At 36.8% G+C, this 16,896-nt stretch overlaps 1 protein-coding gene across 1 annotated transcript in view; it reads left to right on the plus strand.

The window, feature by feature from the left end:
* The window catches only part of PIAS1 (protein inhibitor of activated STAT 1), a 153,831-nt gene that overhangs the window by 109,548 nt on the left and 27,387 nt on the right, over positions 1 to 16,896 (plus strand). The window contains exon 8 of the mRNA XM_020982527.1: positions 13,761 to 13,834. Within this exon, the coding sequence (XP_020838186.1) occupies positions 13,761 to 13,834 (74 nt within the window). The remainder of the gene's footprint in view (positions 1 to 13,760; positions 13,835 to 16,896) is intronic.

Genomic DNA, 16,896 nt, shown 5'->3' on the forward strand with positions numbered 1-16,896 from the left:
GATGGTATGCTAAGTCTACCTATATTCTCACTATGAAAAAGAGAAGATAGAGGAAGAGTAAGGCAATGATGGGAAAGAGTAGTAAAGCACATTGTAAACTTTACAGAGCAGTGTATGAATATCAGTTGTTAGTTCATTGTTTAGAGGAAGGTGGTAGAATTTTGGGGATAGAAATATAAATGGTGATCACCCACAGGTTACCCTATCAAGAGCTCAGTTTGACAACTACTGGCAAAAACATTGTGGAAACAGAGTTAATAAGCTGGTGGTCATTTAGTAGGAAAAATGAAGGCAACAGAGCAGGCTTTCCCTCTGTCTCCTTATAGAACATATCTTTAAATATAATCTGAGAATTTCATCCAGTTATGCTGGAATAGATTACCCTATTGCATTGAGGAAGTATTCATTTTCAGGAATCATCCTCTTAAGATGTAATTTTGTTGAAAGTCTATTTAATATGGACACTTGAACTTGTTTTTAGCTAACACCTTAATTTTTTAGTTAACAGCTTACCAGGAAATAATTGACAGATAGCCAAAGACAAGAGTCAGAAATAAGACAGGCCCGGGTAAAGGATAGAGAAAGTGTCAGATCCAGAAAGGAATCTCGGGGCCATGATAGAGGGTGCTGAGGAGGGCCACCAAAGACAAATCTTGCCTACCATATAACTTTGTCTAGAGGTGACCCTGATTGTGCTACTTGAAATCAGCATAGATAGCCACTTTTGCCATCCTCTGATGCAGAAAATCAGTGTTATAATTAAGTGAACTCAAGTAGGAAAATGAGTATCAAAAATAAAAAACTGCCTGTGTATAACAGCACTTTTTTTTCACTCAGCATTTATTAAGTGCCTACTATATGCAGAACCCTGAGCCAGGTGCTGAAAATACAGAAACAAAAATGAGATAGACCCTGCTCTCAAAAAGCCTTCATTCTACTGGGTAGGGGTAGGCAATTGCACATACAGAGATTAGTAAATACAAAATATAATCCAAGGTAATCTCAAGGAATCCTATCAAGATTTTCTTGTAGAAAGTGACACTTGGGGGCGGCTAGGTGGTGTAGTTGATAGAGCACTGGCCCTGGAGGCAGGAGGACCTGAGTTCAAATTTGGCTTCAGACACTTGATACTTGCTAGCGGTGTGACCCTGGGCAAGTCACTTAACCCTGATTGCTTCACCAAAAAAAACAACAACAAGGCAACCCTTGAGCTGAGCCTTGAAGAGAGCTAGAAACTCAGGAAATTGAGATGAGGAAGGGAGAGCATTCCAGGCATTGGGAAGAAGATAAGCATTTATATAGTTCTACCTCTGTGCCAGGCACTGTGCTAAGCACTTTTACAGATATTATCGCATAGCGGACAGCCTATGCAAAGGCAAAACTGAGTGATGGAATATAGTTAGTAAGTCATTTTGGCTGGAATGTAGAATGCATGAAGGGAAGTAATAGGCTGGACATAGATTATTAAGGGCTTTAAATGCTAAACAAACAGGTTCCTATTTTATCCTACAACAGGGGTTCTTAATCTTTTTTTGTGTCTGAAGCCTATGAACCTTCTCAGAAAAATGTTTTTACGTGCATAAAATAAAATACATTGATTAACAGTTATCAAAATATCTTTTAAAAAAACAAATTCCTGGATCTCAGGTAAGAACCCATCTCCTAGAAGCATTAGGAAGCTACAAAATTTCCTTGAGTAGGAGAACAATGTGGTCAGACCTGTGCTTTAAGATCATTTTGACAGCTATGTGGAGACTATGTTAGAGACTTGAGGCAAAGAAATCTGCTAGGAACCTATTACAGTAATCCAAGTGAGAAGTGATAGCCTAAACTAGAGTCATGGCTATGTGAGGGGAGAGAAGAGATTGCTAGAGATATTGTGGAGGTAGAATCATTAAGATGTAGGGGGTGACAGTGAGAGCTGAAGAATGATTGAGATTGAGAACCTGGGTGACTAGGAGAGTGGTGGTACCCTTGACAGATAGAGAAGTGTTGGGGGGTAGGTTGAGTTTTGTTTTAGATTCCTATGGAACATTCAGGTAGAGGTGTCCAATCAGCAGTTGTGAGACTGGAGTTCAAGAGAGATGAGGGTTGGATATATAGATTTGGGAGCTTTCTATATAGGTGATCATTGAACACATAGGAACTGATGAGATCATTGCAAGAAGAGATCAGAGGGTCTAGTACAAGAGGCTTGGAGAACCACCTGTACTTTGGGGTTTGACCTGGCAGGCAGTTCAGCAAAGGAGACTGAGAAGGAGCAGTCAAGCAGACAAAACCAGCAGAGAAAGAGTTTCCCAAGGAAGGAAGTTTCCAGGATGGAAGGGGTGGTCAGCAGTGTCAAATGCTTCAGAGATGAGGGAGAAGGGTTAAAGACTAAGAAAAGGCAACTGGATTAGCAATTAAGAGATGTTAATAACTTTATGGAAAGCAGATTCAATAGTGTAATGGTGTGAGATGACAAGGGATTGAGGAGTGGGAAGCAAGGAGTTAGCTTTTTCTAGATTGAGTTATAAAAGTAAGAGAGATATAGGAAAATAACCTGAGGACATAAGAGATGCAAGGGATGATTTTTTTTAAGGTGAAATCTGGACATATTTACAAACAGCAGCCAGTGGATAATGAGAGATTTAAACAATTTGAAAGAAGCAGGGGATGATTGAAAAGGCAAGCTGCCAGAGAAAACAGAAGAAGATAGATCTCGGGCATACATAGAGCCATTGGCCTTGGCAAAAAGGACCACTTCTTCTGAGTCAGGAGCAAAGGAAAAGAGAATTGGGGGGGGGTGGCAATTGGGATGATTTTGAGAGATTTTTTATTTTGGCTAGGCAGTGGGGTTAAGTGACTTGCCCAGGGTCACACAGCTAGTAAGTGTTATATGTCTGAGGCCGGATTTGAACTCAGTCCTCCTGAATTCAGGGCCCGGTGCTCTATCCGCTGCACCACCTAGCTGCCCTGATTTTGAGAGATTTTGAAGAGTAAAATTGAAGAGAAAGAATTCGTAACTTTTCACAACACGGGATGTAAGTACTCTGCAGAATGAGAGTAAGGGTAATAGGTTACCTGAAGAGAGAAGAACAGGTTTGTAGCAGTTGCTAAAGGAAATGGGGGCAGGGAATCAGTTAGGAAGGATTGCTTTGCAGTGGCGAGGGCCTAGTTGAAAAGAAATAACCTCATTTTGAAAATATCCTCATGTGACTTGCATCAAAGGATAATTGATTTAGAGCTAGAAGGGACATGGGCCACAATCTAATCCCCAATCCCCTCATTTTACAAATGAAACTGAGTCTCAGAGAGGTAGATGGTTTTCCCCAAATCCCAAAATAATAGGCAGGATTTAAACTTAGGTCCTCTTACTCTAAAGTCGTCTTTCCATTGTGCTAAAACAGAGGTCATTCTTAATTGGTAAATCAGCCTGTTGTATGCCCAGAATTTTGTTTGGGTGGTGAGTCAGCAGAGCTAACTCTGAGAGTCCACTGCAGAAAAGAGAAAGGTGAAAAGAATTCTTAATACAGATTTGGAATCCATTGGTGGGGTTATTTCCTCCTCAGTTCAAATGAAACAAACCTGGGTTTAAATTAAGATTCTGTAGCTTCAAAAATAGTCTAAGAGAATTTAGGGAGGTCTATGTGTTTTTTTAACATTGTATGCAAAATTCTAGAAGACATTTCTTTCTAGCTTTCAGTAGCAAAAATTTCAGCTTCATCCTAATGTAAGCTACAAGGAAATTAACAGTTATGGTTGGAGAAACCAGGAAGTGAAGGTATTCTTTATCTTCTCAGTCTTTATTAGAATATATTTAGAAGGGACCCTTGAGAATTATTTTATTTGCACTCAGCATTTAATTGTTCAGTGGTAAATTGGGACTTGGTACAAGAACATGAAAGATGAGAATTCATATTGTTTTTCAGAATTTTTAATCTCATCACTTTCTGACCTTGTATACCCACCTTAAGTACCATATGCCCCATTTTCTGGATGCAAAATTTTCCTTATTGAAATTCTAAGAATGTTGAATAAAATATCTAGATATGGATTTCCTAAAGTCTCTTCCATTTCTGTATCTTAAGTGGAACTATTCACAGTCATTTTCATCTGCTGTTTGCTGAGTTGCCAGCTACCCATTGTTGTTGTTCACCATTAATGGGCAGGACTAATTTTTATCATGTGTTGTTCAGTTCTGCATGTACCTCAATGCCACCTCGAGGAAGAGTGAAAAGGTGAATTTGGAATTAGGATGTTTTGTCTAACAAACCACTTAGTTCTTGTCAAGTAGCAGGCAATCCTTCTCTTTGAAAATGTTGATGCTGCAGTTTACATTTTATTTTATGTATTATAAACAGTATTGCAGTGGGAGAAACAGTGAATAGTCAGTCGTTTGAATTGTACTAATTTATGGTACTTTAAGCAAGCAGAAAAATAAACTTTCATTAGTATTATCTTTAAGGAAAGGTTTTGATAAGCCAGTATTATAAACCAGATTGTGAATATTTGGTTAAGAAGAGAAACTTTAAGCAACTTCTTTGAAGCATTTTATTGATAAGATAAGAATGATTTAATTAATTTTTAAGAAATTTAGTCATCATATGTAATAGAAAGTAATGATAGAATTTCTAGCAAATATAAAAAATGTATCTGCGTGTGTACCTGTATAGCAGATAGAGGCCTATAGAGCCCTTTATGTTTGACCATATATTTAATCATGTAACCAAAGAGCTGTGCTACTTTTTAAATACTCCCTAATTTAAATTAGTTTGATAATAAAATTCAGTTAATCTGAATTAGCAAGAGACTATTGGTTTGGAGAGAGAGTGTTTTGTCCCCGTTTTGGTGTGCACTAGAAACAGCTCATAGAAAGCCCAGGACTGGGAGTCAGGATTCTAATTCTAGGTCTACTGTGTGATTTGGGGCAAATCACTTCCTTCTTTAGGCCTCAGTTTCTTCATCTGTGAATTATACAATGATCTCTGGGGTCCCTTCCAGATATAAATTTTTGAGAATCTAATTAGATAAAGAGAATGAGATTTTTTTAAAAAAATAAAGGATGGGAAAAAAGAGAATCATGGTGCATATGACAGCTGTTATTATCTAGATTAATATTGCAACACATTAGATATTTACTCTAAGTAAAATCCCACTAAAATGGTTTTAAAATAAAAATGGTTATATGGTAAGATCATAAAGTAACTTCCTTCCTGTCAACAATGAGGAGGAACCCCGTGTGCAGGAAATGACCATTTGTCTTGGAAATTGTGATAGAGATGGAGAGGAAAACCAGATATGGGCCTCCATTCATCCAGGGTTTAGGGAAAGCAATCTCAAAAGGTTCAGAGAAATTAGGATCCTGTGAGCTAAAATTCAACAGGGAAACTTGGTACAGGAGAAATAGAAAACTTAAGAGTGCAATTCTGAAAGCCAGTAAGAAGGCAATTCCAATAAAGAGGGATGATCTGAAGATACACAAGCAAGTTATTGTGCAGCTTAGATTTTTTTAAAAGATAGAAGAAGTAAGGGGCAGAGAATGGTGGTAGAGGAGAGTAAATAGAAAGGCATGCCTATAAAAATTAAAAAATGTTAAAAAACATAGAGCTGAGAAAACTGAGGATAACCAAAAAGCCAGCAGCCAAGTAGGATTACTCTTTGGTATGATTGTGTCAGGAATAACTGGAGAGAGAGAGAGAGAGAGAGAGAAAGCAGAGCTACCTAATTCTTAATTTTACTTATTTTCTCTGCAAAGAAGAATGATCTTTGCACTAGAGGAGCATTTGTCCCAGCTTTCTCAAAAGAAAAGAGTGAAGTCTCTTGCTTATAAGCAGGAGCTTATATAAGCGTGTGTGTGTGTGTGTGTGTGTGTGTGTGTGTATGTATATGTATATATGTATATATGTATATACATATATATTCAATTCAGTGACTTGGGGAAAGGTATAGGTGGCATGTTTATCAAACTTGTAGAAGATACAAAGATAAGAGGAATAGCTAGGTGAGGATTAGTATCCAAAAGATAAAATTTGGTAGATATAAATATAACATCTTATGCTTGGGTGAAAAAAAATCATGAGTATAACATGGGAGAGATGTGACTGGGTAGCAGTTAGTCTGAAAAAGGCCTCAGGATTTTAGTAGACTATAAGCTTAGTAAGAGCAAAGAGTGTGCTATGTCAGCAGAAAAGCTGCATTAAGAGAAGTGTAGTGTTCAAGACTACAAAGGTGATAATCTTTGCCTTGTTCATGCCTAACCTAGAGTATTCAGTTTGGAGTGCCTGAAGAAGGCAACCTGGATAGCCAGAAAAGGTCATTGGATTTAATAATTAAGACATCATTTGTAATCTTTTAGAGAGCAGTTTCAGAGTAGTGGTGTCAGAAGCCGTATTTCATGACTTTTAGAAGTGAATGGATGCTACATGGAGGCAATGAATCTAGACAACTTTTTCTAGAACTTCCACATTTAAGTAAGAACATTGACAGGATGGATAACAACTAGAGGAAGACAGAGTAGTATGGTCTAGTTCCTTGAGATCATGCCATATGGAAATCACTTGAGGGAATTGGAGATGTTTGCCTGGAAAAGAGAAGACATAATAAGTGGTCTTCAAGTTATTTTTAAGGGCTATCATGTAGAAGAGGGACTAAGACATATTCTACATGAAGACAAGACTAGTTGCTGTGGATATAAGTTGCAAAATTTAGGTTAAGCATAAGGAAAAACTTCATAACAGAACTATTCAAAGGTAAATGCGCTACATAAGGAGTGATGGGTTCTCCCTTATTAGATGTCTTCAAGCAAAAGTTGGATGAACACTTGCCCAGTATATTTTATGGAAAGAATTGTTGTTTAGATATGGTTTGGACTACATAGCCTCTGAGAGTTCTTCCAAACTGGAAATGCTGGAGACAATGTCAAGCCTTAACCGTAATAGCTTATGTGCCTTGAGCAATATTCATCACAACCAGGAAAATTGTGTACTCCCTTGGAAGCTATTGTAATAGAATTTGGCCTCTGTCATTCCTGTTTATTTCTTCTACCTTGGATTTTAATGCCTTTTTGCCAAAGAACATGAAATCCCTTTATATAGCTTATTTCATTTATGTTCAGAGCTTCCTTGCAATTAAAGTTATAATTTTCCTATTTTGCTACCCTAGGGTTTTTGTTTTAAATTAAAAATGTCAGTTAAAACTTTAGAAATATTTGAATGTAAAATAGTTGCATTTTATTTTAAAATTTTAATTCTATCCTAAGCCAAAAGTGTACACATATTAAATTCCTGTTGTGATATATAAAGTTAAAATTTATATTATGAAATTTATTAAGTAATAAGACAGTGTTCTTTTAACTTTGCTGTCTCTTTTTCTTCTCTTACCTATCTGCTCCTTTTCAGTCTTCTTTGATGGATTTTCATACTATGATCAGTCACTGTGGGTATACTGTAAGGCCAGGAGTGGGGAACCTGTGACCTTGAGGGCATATGTGGCCCTCTAAGTCCTCAAGTGTGGCCCTTTGACTAGATCCAAGCTTCACAGAACAAATCCTCTTAATAAAAGGATTAGAGTCTAAGAGCTAGGCCCTCCTCTCTTTTCTCTCTGTACTCTTTTACTTGGAGATTTCACCAGCTCCCAAGAGTTCAGCTAGTTTTCTGAAGGTGATTCTCTAGTCTGGGTCTGCACAACATACAGCCCACAGACCATATATTGTGCAGGCCTGCCCTATTCTATGCAACGTATCCAAAAATCTTAATGTAGTTTTAGTGTATTAAAGCTCTACGTAGGAGGATGGAGCCAAGATGGTAGAGTAAAGGCAGGAACTCACCTGAGCTCTCACAAATTCCTTTCCAAACAATTTCAAAATAGCACTTCAAAATAAATGTTGGAGTGGCAGAAGCAACAAAAGAAAGCCAAGGCAACTTAAAAGATTAGCAGGAAAGATCTCTCTAACTGGAGGGAGAGTAGAGTGTAGTCTACCATAGGCCATACTCCAGCAAGCCAGCAGTGCATCTTGTGGGCAACTAAATGGGCAGTGGTGATAAAGGGGAGTCAGACAAATGGTCAAAAGGAGATTACTGGGAACCCTTTGCTGGCACTGGCTACAGTACTGTTGGATTGCCCATACTTGGTTCTGGGTTGCAGTCCCAGGGTGAGAAGGAGCACTAGTACACTAGAGCTGCAGGGGGATAGGGGTCCTGGTCATAGTTCCAGGGCAGAGAAGAGTGCTTGTGGTCGCTCACAGGCCAGGAGAGCAGTGACCACACCTCTCCTTAAGTCATACCACCTTGGAAGAACTAAAAACTTGCAGAATCTCCCCCTCCCCAAGAACTAGCTTTGAAAAAAGCAGTGCAAAAACCTGAAGCTTGTGATAGTGCCACCCTCCCCCTTGGAAACAGAGCCCAACTTTAACATAAAGTTAAAAATCAAGAAATAGGCTAGAAATAAGAGCAGCAGAAAAAAAAGGAAAAAAAAAAGAACCTGACTATAGAAGGTCACTATGGTGACAAGATCAAAACACAAACTCAGAAGATGACAAAGTCAAAACAGCTACATCCAAAGCCTCAAAGAAAAATGTGAATTGGTCTGAGCCGTTTCTCCCCCCCACCAAAAAAAAAAGAAATCAAAAAGGGTTTTAAAAATTAAGTGAGAGATAGAGGAAAAATTAGGAATGCAAGAAAATCGTGAAAAAAAAGAGTCAACAGCTTGGTAAAGAAGGCACAAAAAAAATACTGAATAAAATAACACCTTAATAAACAGAATAGATAAAATGTCAACTAGAGGCACAAAATTCCACTGAAAAGAAAAACACTTCAAAAAACAACATTGACCAAATGGGAGAAAATATACAAAAATTTACTGAAGAAAAGGACTCCTTAAAAAGCAGAATTGGCCAAATGGAAAAGTACAAAAGCTTACTGAAGAAAATCATTCCTCAAAAATTAGAATTGTGTTAGTGGAAGTGAATGACTCCATGAGACATCAAGAAACAATAAAACAAAATCAAAAGAAAGAAAACAAAATAGAAGAAAATATGAAATAGCTCATTGGAAAAACAGCTGACCTGGAAAATAGATCAAGGAAAGATAATTTAAGAATTATTTGACTGCCTGAAAGCCATGCTCCAAAAAAGAGCCTAGATATCATCATCTTTCCAGGCATTATCAAGGAAAATTGCCTTGATAGCCAGGAGCCAGAGGGTAGAACAGAAATGGCAAGAAACTACTCATCACCTTCTAAAAGAGATCCCCCAAAGAATATTGTATCCAAAATTCCAGAGCTCCTAACTCAAGGAGAAAATTTTGCAAGCAGCCAGAAAGAAACAATTCAGATATTGCAGAACCACAATTAAGATAACACAAAATGTAGCAACTTCTATATTGAAGGATGTGAGGGCTTGGAATATAACATTTCAGAGGGCAAAGAAACTAAGATTACAACCAAGAATCACCTACCCAGCAAGACTGATTATAATCTTTCAGCGGGGGAAATGGACATTTAATGAAATAGAGGACTTTCAAGCATTCCTGATAAAAACACTACAAAAAAGAATAGAAAATGTGGCTTTCAAATACAAGACTGAAGAGCATAAAAAGGTAAATAGGAAGGAGAAATCATAAGGGGTTCAATAAGACTGAACTGTTTACATTCCTACATGGAAAGATGATACTTGTAACTCCTAAGAACTCTCTCATTATTAGGGCATTTAGGAGCAGTATATATAGATAGAAGGCACAGGTGTGAGTTGACTATGATAGAGTGATATCTTTAAAAAATAAAATTAAGTGGTGAGAAAGAGGGATGGCTGTGATGGGATGGTATCTAAAAAGTTAAGGAGTGAATGAAAAAGAGGGATACATTGGGAGAAGAGATAAAGGAGAGGTAGAGTGGGGTAAATGATCTCACACAAAAGAGCTTTTACAGTGGAGAAGATGGGGAGAAGGGTAGTAGATAATGCTTGAACCTTACTCTCATTGGAATTCGCTCAAAGAGAGAATAATGTACACACTCAGTTGGGTATAGAAATCTTTCTTACCCTACTGGGAAGTAGGAGGGGTAGGGCTGATAGCAGGGAGGGTAGGTTGGGGGAGGTGGTGTTCAGAAGCGAAACACTTTTGAGGAGGGATAGTATGAAAGGAGAGAGAAGAGGATAAATGAGGGGGAAAATAGGATGGAAGGAAATGCATGGTAATTCTAACTGTGGAAAAAATTTTATAGCAAGTTTCTCTGATAAAGGCCTCATTTCTCAGCCATACAGAGTCATTTATAAAAATGCAAGTCTTTCCCCAGTTGATAAATGGTCAAAGGATATGAACACATTTTCAGATGAAGAAATCAAACCTATCTGTAGTAATATGAAAAAAATGCTCTAAGTCACTATTGATTAGAGGAATCAAATTAAAACAATGCTGAGGTACCACCTTACACCTATCAGATTATCTAATAGACAGGGAAAAATGACAGAGATTGAAGGGAATGTGAGAAAATTAAGGCACTAATGCCCTGTTGGTTGTAAACTGATTAAATCATTCTGGAAAGCAATTTGGAACCATGTTCAAAGGCTATAAAAACCTTGCATACCCTTTGACTGAGCAACACTACTACTCTATCTATACCGTAGAGATTAAAAAAAAAAAGCAAAGGGACCTATATGTACAAAGATATTTAGAGTACCTTTTTTTGTGTGATGGCAAAGACTTGGAAATTGAGAGGATGCCTGTCAGTTGGGGCATGGCTGAACAAGTTGTGGTATATGTTGTGATGGAATAGTATTGTGCTATAAGAAATGACAAGCAGGATGGTTTTAGAAAAGCCTGGAAAAACTTAAATGAACTGATGCAAAGTGAAATGAGCAGAACCAGAAGAATATTGTACACGCTAATTAGCAATTATTATACAATGATCAGCTGTAAGTGACTTAACTACTCTCAGTAATAAAATGATCCAAGACAGTTCTGAAGGACTCATGTTGAAAAATACTATCCATCCCCAGAGAAAGAACTGATGGAATCTGAATGCAGATCAGGCAAACTTTTTTTTACTTTTTTTTTAATTTGCATTTTCTTTCACAATATGGCTAATAATGGAAATATGTTTTGCATGACTGCACATGCATAATCTATATCAAATTGCTTGCCCCCTCATTGAGAGGGGAGGGTATGAAGGGAGGAAGAGAATTTGGAGCTCAAAATTTTTAAAAATATATGTTAAAAGTTGTTTTTGTATTTAGTTGGGAAAAAATAAAGTATTTCAAATAAGAAAAGTTTTATGTATTATTTGTATAATGCATTATATAACATGTTACATGTAACAATAATGTATCATATAGTATTATACATATTACATTATTATAATATTTTAACATTAAAGCTTTAAACTACACTAAGACTTTTGAGACACCTATTATTTGCAGCTCTCAGTCTCTACAGTCATGCTGGACAGATTTCACTCCACATGTCCCAAAGGCATTTCCACCATATCTCTCACATAAGTCTCTTTCTTTTCATTCAGAAAGCCAGGAGGCCGTAGCGTTTTCCACCTAATTGAACTCTTATCCTCAAGGCTGTGCCCACTTCAGGCCATCATCTACATAGCTACCAAAATGATTTTCTTGCAGTATTAGACTGACCATATCACTCCTATTCAATGAACTAAGATGACTTCTTGTTACCTCTTAGGTCAAATATAAACTCCTTTTTAGCGTTAAAGTTCTTCCCAACACTGGTCTCTTTCTTTTTTTCGAGTCTACTGGGCAGTATTCCCACTTATTCCCACTCACACTTTCTACAGTCCAGCTGCATTGGCCTACTTAACATTCCTTACACACAAACCCTATCTCTGGACCTTAGAATTGATTGTTCCCTATTTCTGGAATGGTCAGCTTTCTTGTCTAGTGCTGCTGCTTATGTCCTTCAAGACTGCTGAAGCACTGGTCCCTTAAGGAGACTTTTCCTGTCTCTCCTCCCACCTGCTGATTCTTCTTTTGTAAGGAAATCTTCCTATTTTTGTGCTGTATTTTTATCTTAACTTCTGTTTCATAAGACAGATTGCTGAGAAGAACAACTAATGAATTAATAAGTTAACCATTGATTATGAAAAGTAATAATTAGTTACTTTAAGTAATTATATAATCACCTTACAAGAAAGTGTTAGTCTGAGATTGGTCTTCTGAAAGTTCAGGACCTGTGATATTTAGACATTCTGGTAAGAAATTAAACAAATAGAACTGTATTAAACTGCACTTTTAAAAATTAAAAATAAAAGCTGAAAAATAATTGGCTAGTCATCACCAGATTTTTAATATAAGCTATTGACTTTTAAATCATTGTAGTAATTTGCATATGGTCACTATTAACTTGAGAAAGACAATGAAGTGGTAGGACTTCAGCTGAACTTTGTTTTTTGTTGGTTTTTTTGTTGGTTTTTGATTTTTTTGGGGGGGTGAGGCAATCAGGGTTAAGTGACTTGCCCAGGGTCACACAGCTAGTAAGTGTCAAGTGTCTGAGGTCACATTTGAACTCAGGTCCTCCTGACACCAGAGCTCTATCCGCCGAGCCACCTTTCAGCTGAACTTTGAAGGAAACTGTTTCTTAAAATGTAGAGATGAGGAGGTAGTGCATTCCAAGCGTGGCACAGATAGCCTGTGCAAAAACAGAGATGGAAGATCTGTCATTTCTTAGGAACAGCAAGAAAACCAGTTTGACCGTACTATAGAGTGTATACAAAAGAGTAAGGTGCGATAAGAATAGAAAGGTTGGTTGGAGCCGTGTTGTAAAAGGCTGTAAATGCCAAAGAAAGGAGTTTGTATTGATCCTATAGATAGTAGGGAACCACCAGATTTTATTGAGTAAGGGAGTGGCATGATCCTGTGCTTTCAGGAATGTCTAAGTTATAAGGGACCTCAAAAGCAGATTAGTGCAACCTTTAAAAAGAGGTACCTCTGCTTTAGCCCCCACCTGATAGTCTTCTAGCCTTTGCTAGCCTTTTCTTTTCTTTTTTTGTTTTTGTTTTGAAAATTTGTGAAGTGGAAATATAAATAAGGCAAGAGTTTTTCTTCCTTTTATATAATTTGTAGGTCATGTGGCTATTTCAACATCTTCTCATTTGAGATGCATATCTTAAGAGATTTTAATCCTTTAAACATTATTTTAAACTGCTTAATTATATTGCAAAGGTGAGGAAACTGGAACAAAGAGGTAAAGTGATTTGTCCCCTGTCACTGACACATTTGTAAATAAATTCAGATTGGTTGAAGTTTTTTAATATAAAACTTTTGCATTATTTTATAATGTGAAATGGGAATAACCTTTTTATACGATAATTTTATCACAAATCTCTTACTTAGATATGTCACTAAAAGGATTTTTGTCATAGTTTAAAAGATAGTTATGATTAGTTCCCCCCCCCGTGTCTCTTAAAAATAACAATCTTATAGTCACTATTAATATCTAGAATTATAGAATTATAATAAAAAAGGAATCTGTTATTAGTTTGGCATATTATTACCTGTTGTAAATTCCTTTTTTATATTGCTGCATTGTAATTTTTAGTTCCCCAGAGTAAAAAAATAGGAAATCTCACAGGAAATGCTGTCAGGCTATAGATACGCAAATGTTTTTCCCTTCTTTTACCATATGATTTGTAGGCCATATAATTATTTCTTTTCATTTGAGATGTTTAATGCAAATCCTAAAACAGATTTTTTTAAGCTCACTGATTATGCTAAATTGATGATGTATCTTGTTCTGTTTATGTTTCCCCACCCCTTCAACAAATGACAGTTAAAGAGAAATTGACTGCGGATCCAGACAGTGAAATAGCGACGACCAGTTTAAGGGTTTCTCTACTCTGTCCAGTAAGTATCAACTGGCAATTTTTTTCTTATTTGGACTCTTTAAGAAATAATTTTATAAGCAGAACTACAAAAATCATACAATGACTACAACAAAGAGCTGGAATTGGATGTTGGTTTATTGTGATGACCAGGTTATGTCCCCAGAGAAAACCCAAGGAATTCTATTTCCTACCTTCTTTGCAGAGGTAGGAAAAGAATATTAATGATACTATCAGACTGTTCTGCTAAACTGCTTTTTTCTTTCTTTTTTAAATCTTACAAGGGCTGACTCACTAGGCAGGGGAAAGAGGAAATAGATATTCAGAAATAATGGTAAAAACAAAAGATAACAATAAAATCTTTTAATGTTTGAAAGAATCCATTAAAGGCTAAAGGGAGGGTCAAGACACAATACTTTAAGAAATACAAGAAAGGAAATTTCAGCTGGGGGAAATCAGTAGGTTTCATGGAAGTGATGGCATTCTAGCAGGGAAAAGGAATTTAGCAAATGTGGATGCAGTAGCCTGTGCAAATGAACATGGAGGCCAGAGCCTCGTATTAGGGTTTATCTGAACTATAAAGTATAGTAGAGTTGAGTAAGGCAAGAAAAGTAGGCTTTATTCAAATTGTGGAAGACCATAAATGCCAGGCTAAGAAGTTTGTTTTTTCTACTTTAGGTAGTAGGGAGCTCTACTGAAGGTTTTTGAGTAGGGGATTAAGTAGCATGATCAGACCTGTGCTATTTGAAAACTATATTAGAGGAGACTGGGCCCAAGGAGACCAGTTAGGATTATTACAGTGTCCAGAAAAAAGTAAATGAGGACCTGAGCTAGGATGGTGGCAAGATATATGGAGGTAATAACCAGACTTGGATGTGGCAGCATCACCACAAAGAGGTGATGATTTTCAAGGACGATGGCGAGTTCGGTTTTTGATATGTTGAGTTTCAGGTGACTGTTGAATATACAGGTAAAGATGTTCAGTAGACATTTGTGTGAACGCAGGATTGGAGCTGAGGAGAGAGATTAAGGCTAAATATATAGCTTTGGACTTTATGGTGTGGAGAAGGGTACATGGTGAATGTAATCGTAGCTTTGAAAATGAATGAAGTTGCCAGGGGAGGTTTTAGAAGAAGAGAAGAGGACTGAAGACAAAGCCATTCTGAACATGGTCAGAAAGATAGTAGGAGAAAGAATTCAATGTCATAGAGAAGGAGAGGACAGTGAGGGTAGGAAGAATAAGGTGATTGTCAGACAACTCAAGGAGAATGAGGCCTTCGAAAAAGACATTGAATCTCATTTATAGGTCATTGGAGAACTTAGAACACTTTCAGTAGCTTTTCATATAGAAGCCTAAATAAATTTTTTTTATGGCTAGCACACGCAGTAAATTACTGTGAAAATGAACTGATTGGAGACTTAATAATTACAATCTGAATTTTTTTCAGCCATCAGTGATTGTTTTTTAAATGTAAAAAAATGACCATATTAAAAGCATGTTAAAATTAAAACACAGAACTGTCATTGTCCGTGGCTAAAGATGAGACCTGGAGAATTTGGCATATAGTGAAAAGCCTTAAATTTTTATAATTTTGTACTTTAATATTATTTTTTAAGTAATAATAATTGCCATTTAGTATGCCAGTAGTTTATCTCAGTTGTGTACACATGTATCAAAACTTCAGGGGCAGGTAGGTGGTGCAGTGGATAGAGCATCAGCCCTGGAGTCAGGAGGACTTGAGTTCAAATGTGGCCTCAGACCATATAACACTAACTAGCTGTGAGACTCTGGGAAGTCACTTAACCCCAATTGCCTCACCAAAAAAAAAAAGTTCATAGCAAATTTAGTATTTTACCTTATATTTGATTATCAAATTAATCCTAGCTTAATAGTTGGGAATGGAGGATGGAGAATGGGGGAATACATCTGTTTGCTGCTTGAGATTGCTCAGACCTGAAGTTCAAAGTTCTTTAAATTGGAACTTCATTAATTTTAAGATAAAAAGTTATTCTAGTCTCAGAAAAACTTATGATTATGAGGAAAATAAATGTATTCCTTAATTAGTGTAATTAGTCTTATATCTCTTGCTCTGTTGCTTAAAAAAGTTTCTCACCAGTCAGCAAGCATTTGTTAAGTGCCGAGGTACAAGTACAAAGAATGACACAAGCCCCACAAGGAATTTACATTCTAATGGGAGAAGACAACAAAAATATGTAAAGGTTTATATGGAATAAATATGTAGTGAGTAAATACAAAAATAGCTAAATACAAGGTAAGCCGCTAAATGCCACATTGAATACAGTGCTGACCTGCAGTCAGAGAGACTTGAGTTCCAGTATGGCCTCAGACACTTACTATCTATATGACCCTAAGCAAGTCACTTAACATCTGTCTGCCTTAGCTTCCTCATCTGTAAAATGAGATAATAATAACAGCTACTTCTAAAAATTTTTGAAGTAAAATAAGATATTTGTAAAAAACACACATATGTATTTGTAAAATAATGTGTTTAAAAAAAAAGAGTTGCTTTACAAATCTCAAAGCATCATATAAACACCAGCTAGCCAGTTTGGGAGGGAGGGTACTAGCAGTTGGAGGGATCAAGATAAACTTCATACAGATAATAGTGATTGAACTGCATCTTAAAGAAAAATAGCCAGACACTTGACACTTACTAGCTGTGTGACCCTGGGCAAGTCACTTAACCCTGATTGCCTCACCAAAATGCAAAAAAAAAAAAAAGAAAAGAAAAATAGAATCTTTGAGGCAGTATGTGGGATGACTGGTGCTAAGGCATGGAGATGGGAGTTTGTGTGGGACAGAGAAGAGGCCAATGAGGCTGGATCTCAGTTTGTGGGAAGGGGAATAATTTCGTATGAGGCTAAAAAGAAAGGTTGTAACTAGGTCATGGAGTGCTATAAAAGCTAAACACAGGAGTTTATATTTTATCCCAGAGCCCTCATGAAGTCACTGAAGTTTATTGAGTTGGGAAGTCATATGGTCAAATCTACACTTAAGGAACGTTACTTTAGCAGTAGCGTATAGGATTGATTAGGCTGATGAGAGACTCGAAACAAGGAAAC

The sequence above is a fragment of the Phascolarctos cinereus genome, unplaced genomic scaffold (genome assembly GCF_003287225.1).
Source record: "Phascolarctos cinereus isolate Bilbo 61053 unplaced genomic scaffold, phaCin_HiC Scaffold_3;HRSCAF=262, whole genome shotgun sequence".
NCBI lineage: Eukaryota > Metazoa > Chordata > Mammalia > Diprotodontia > Phascolarctidae > Phascolarctos > Phascolarctos cinereus.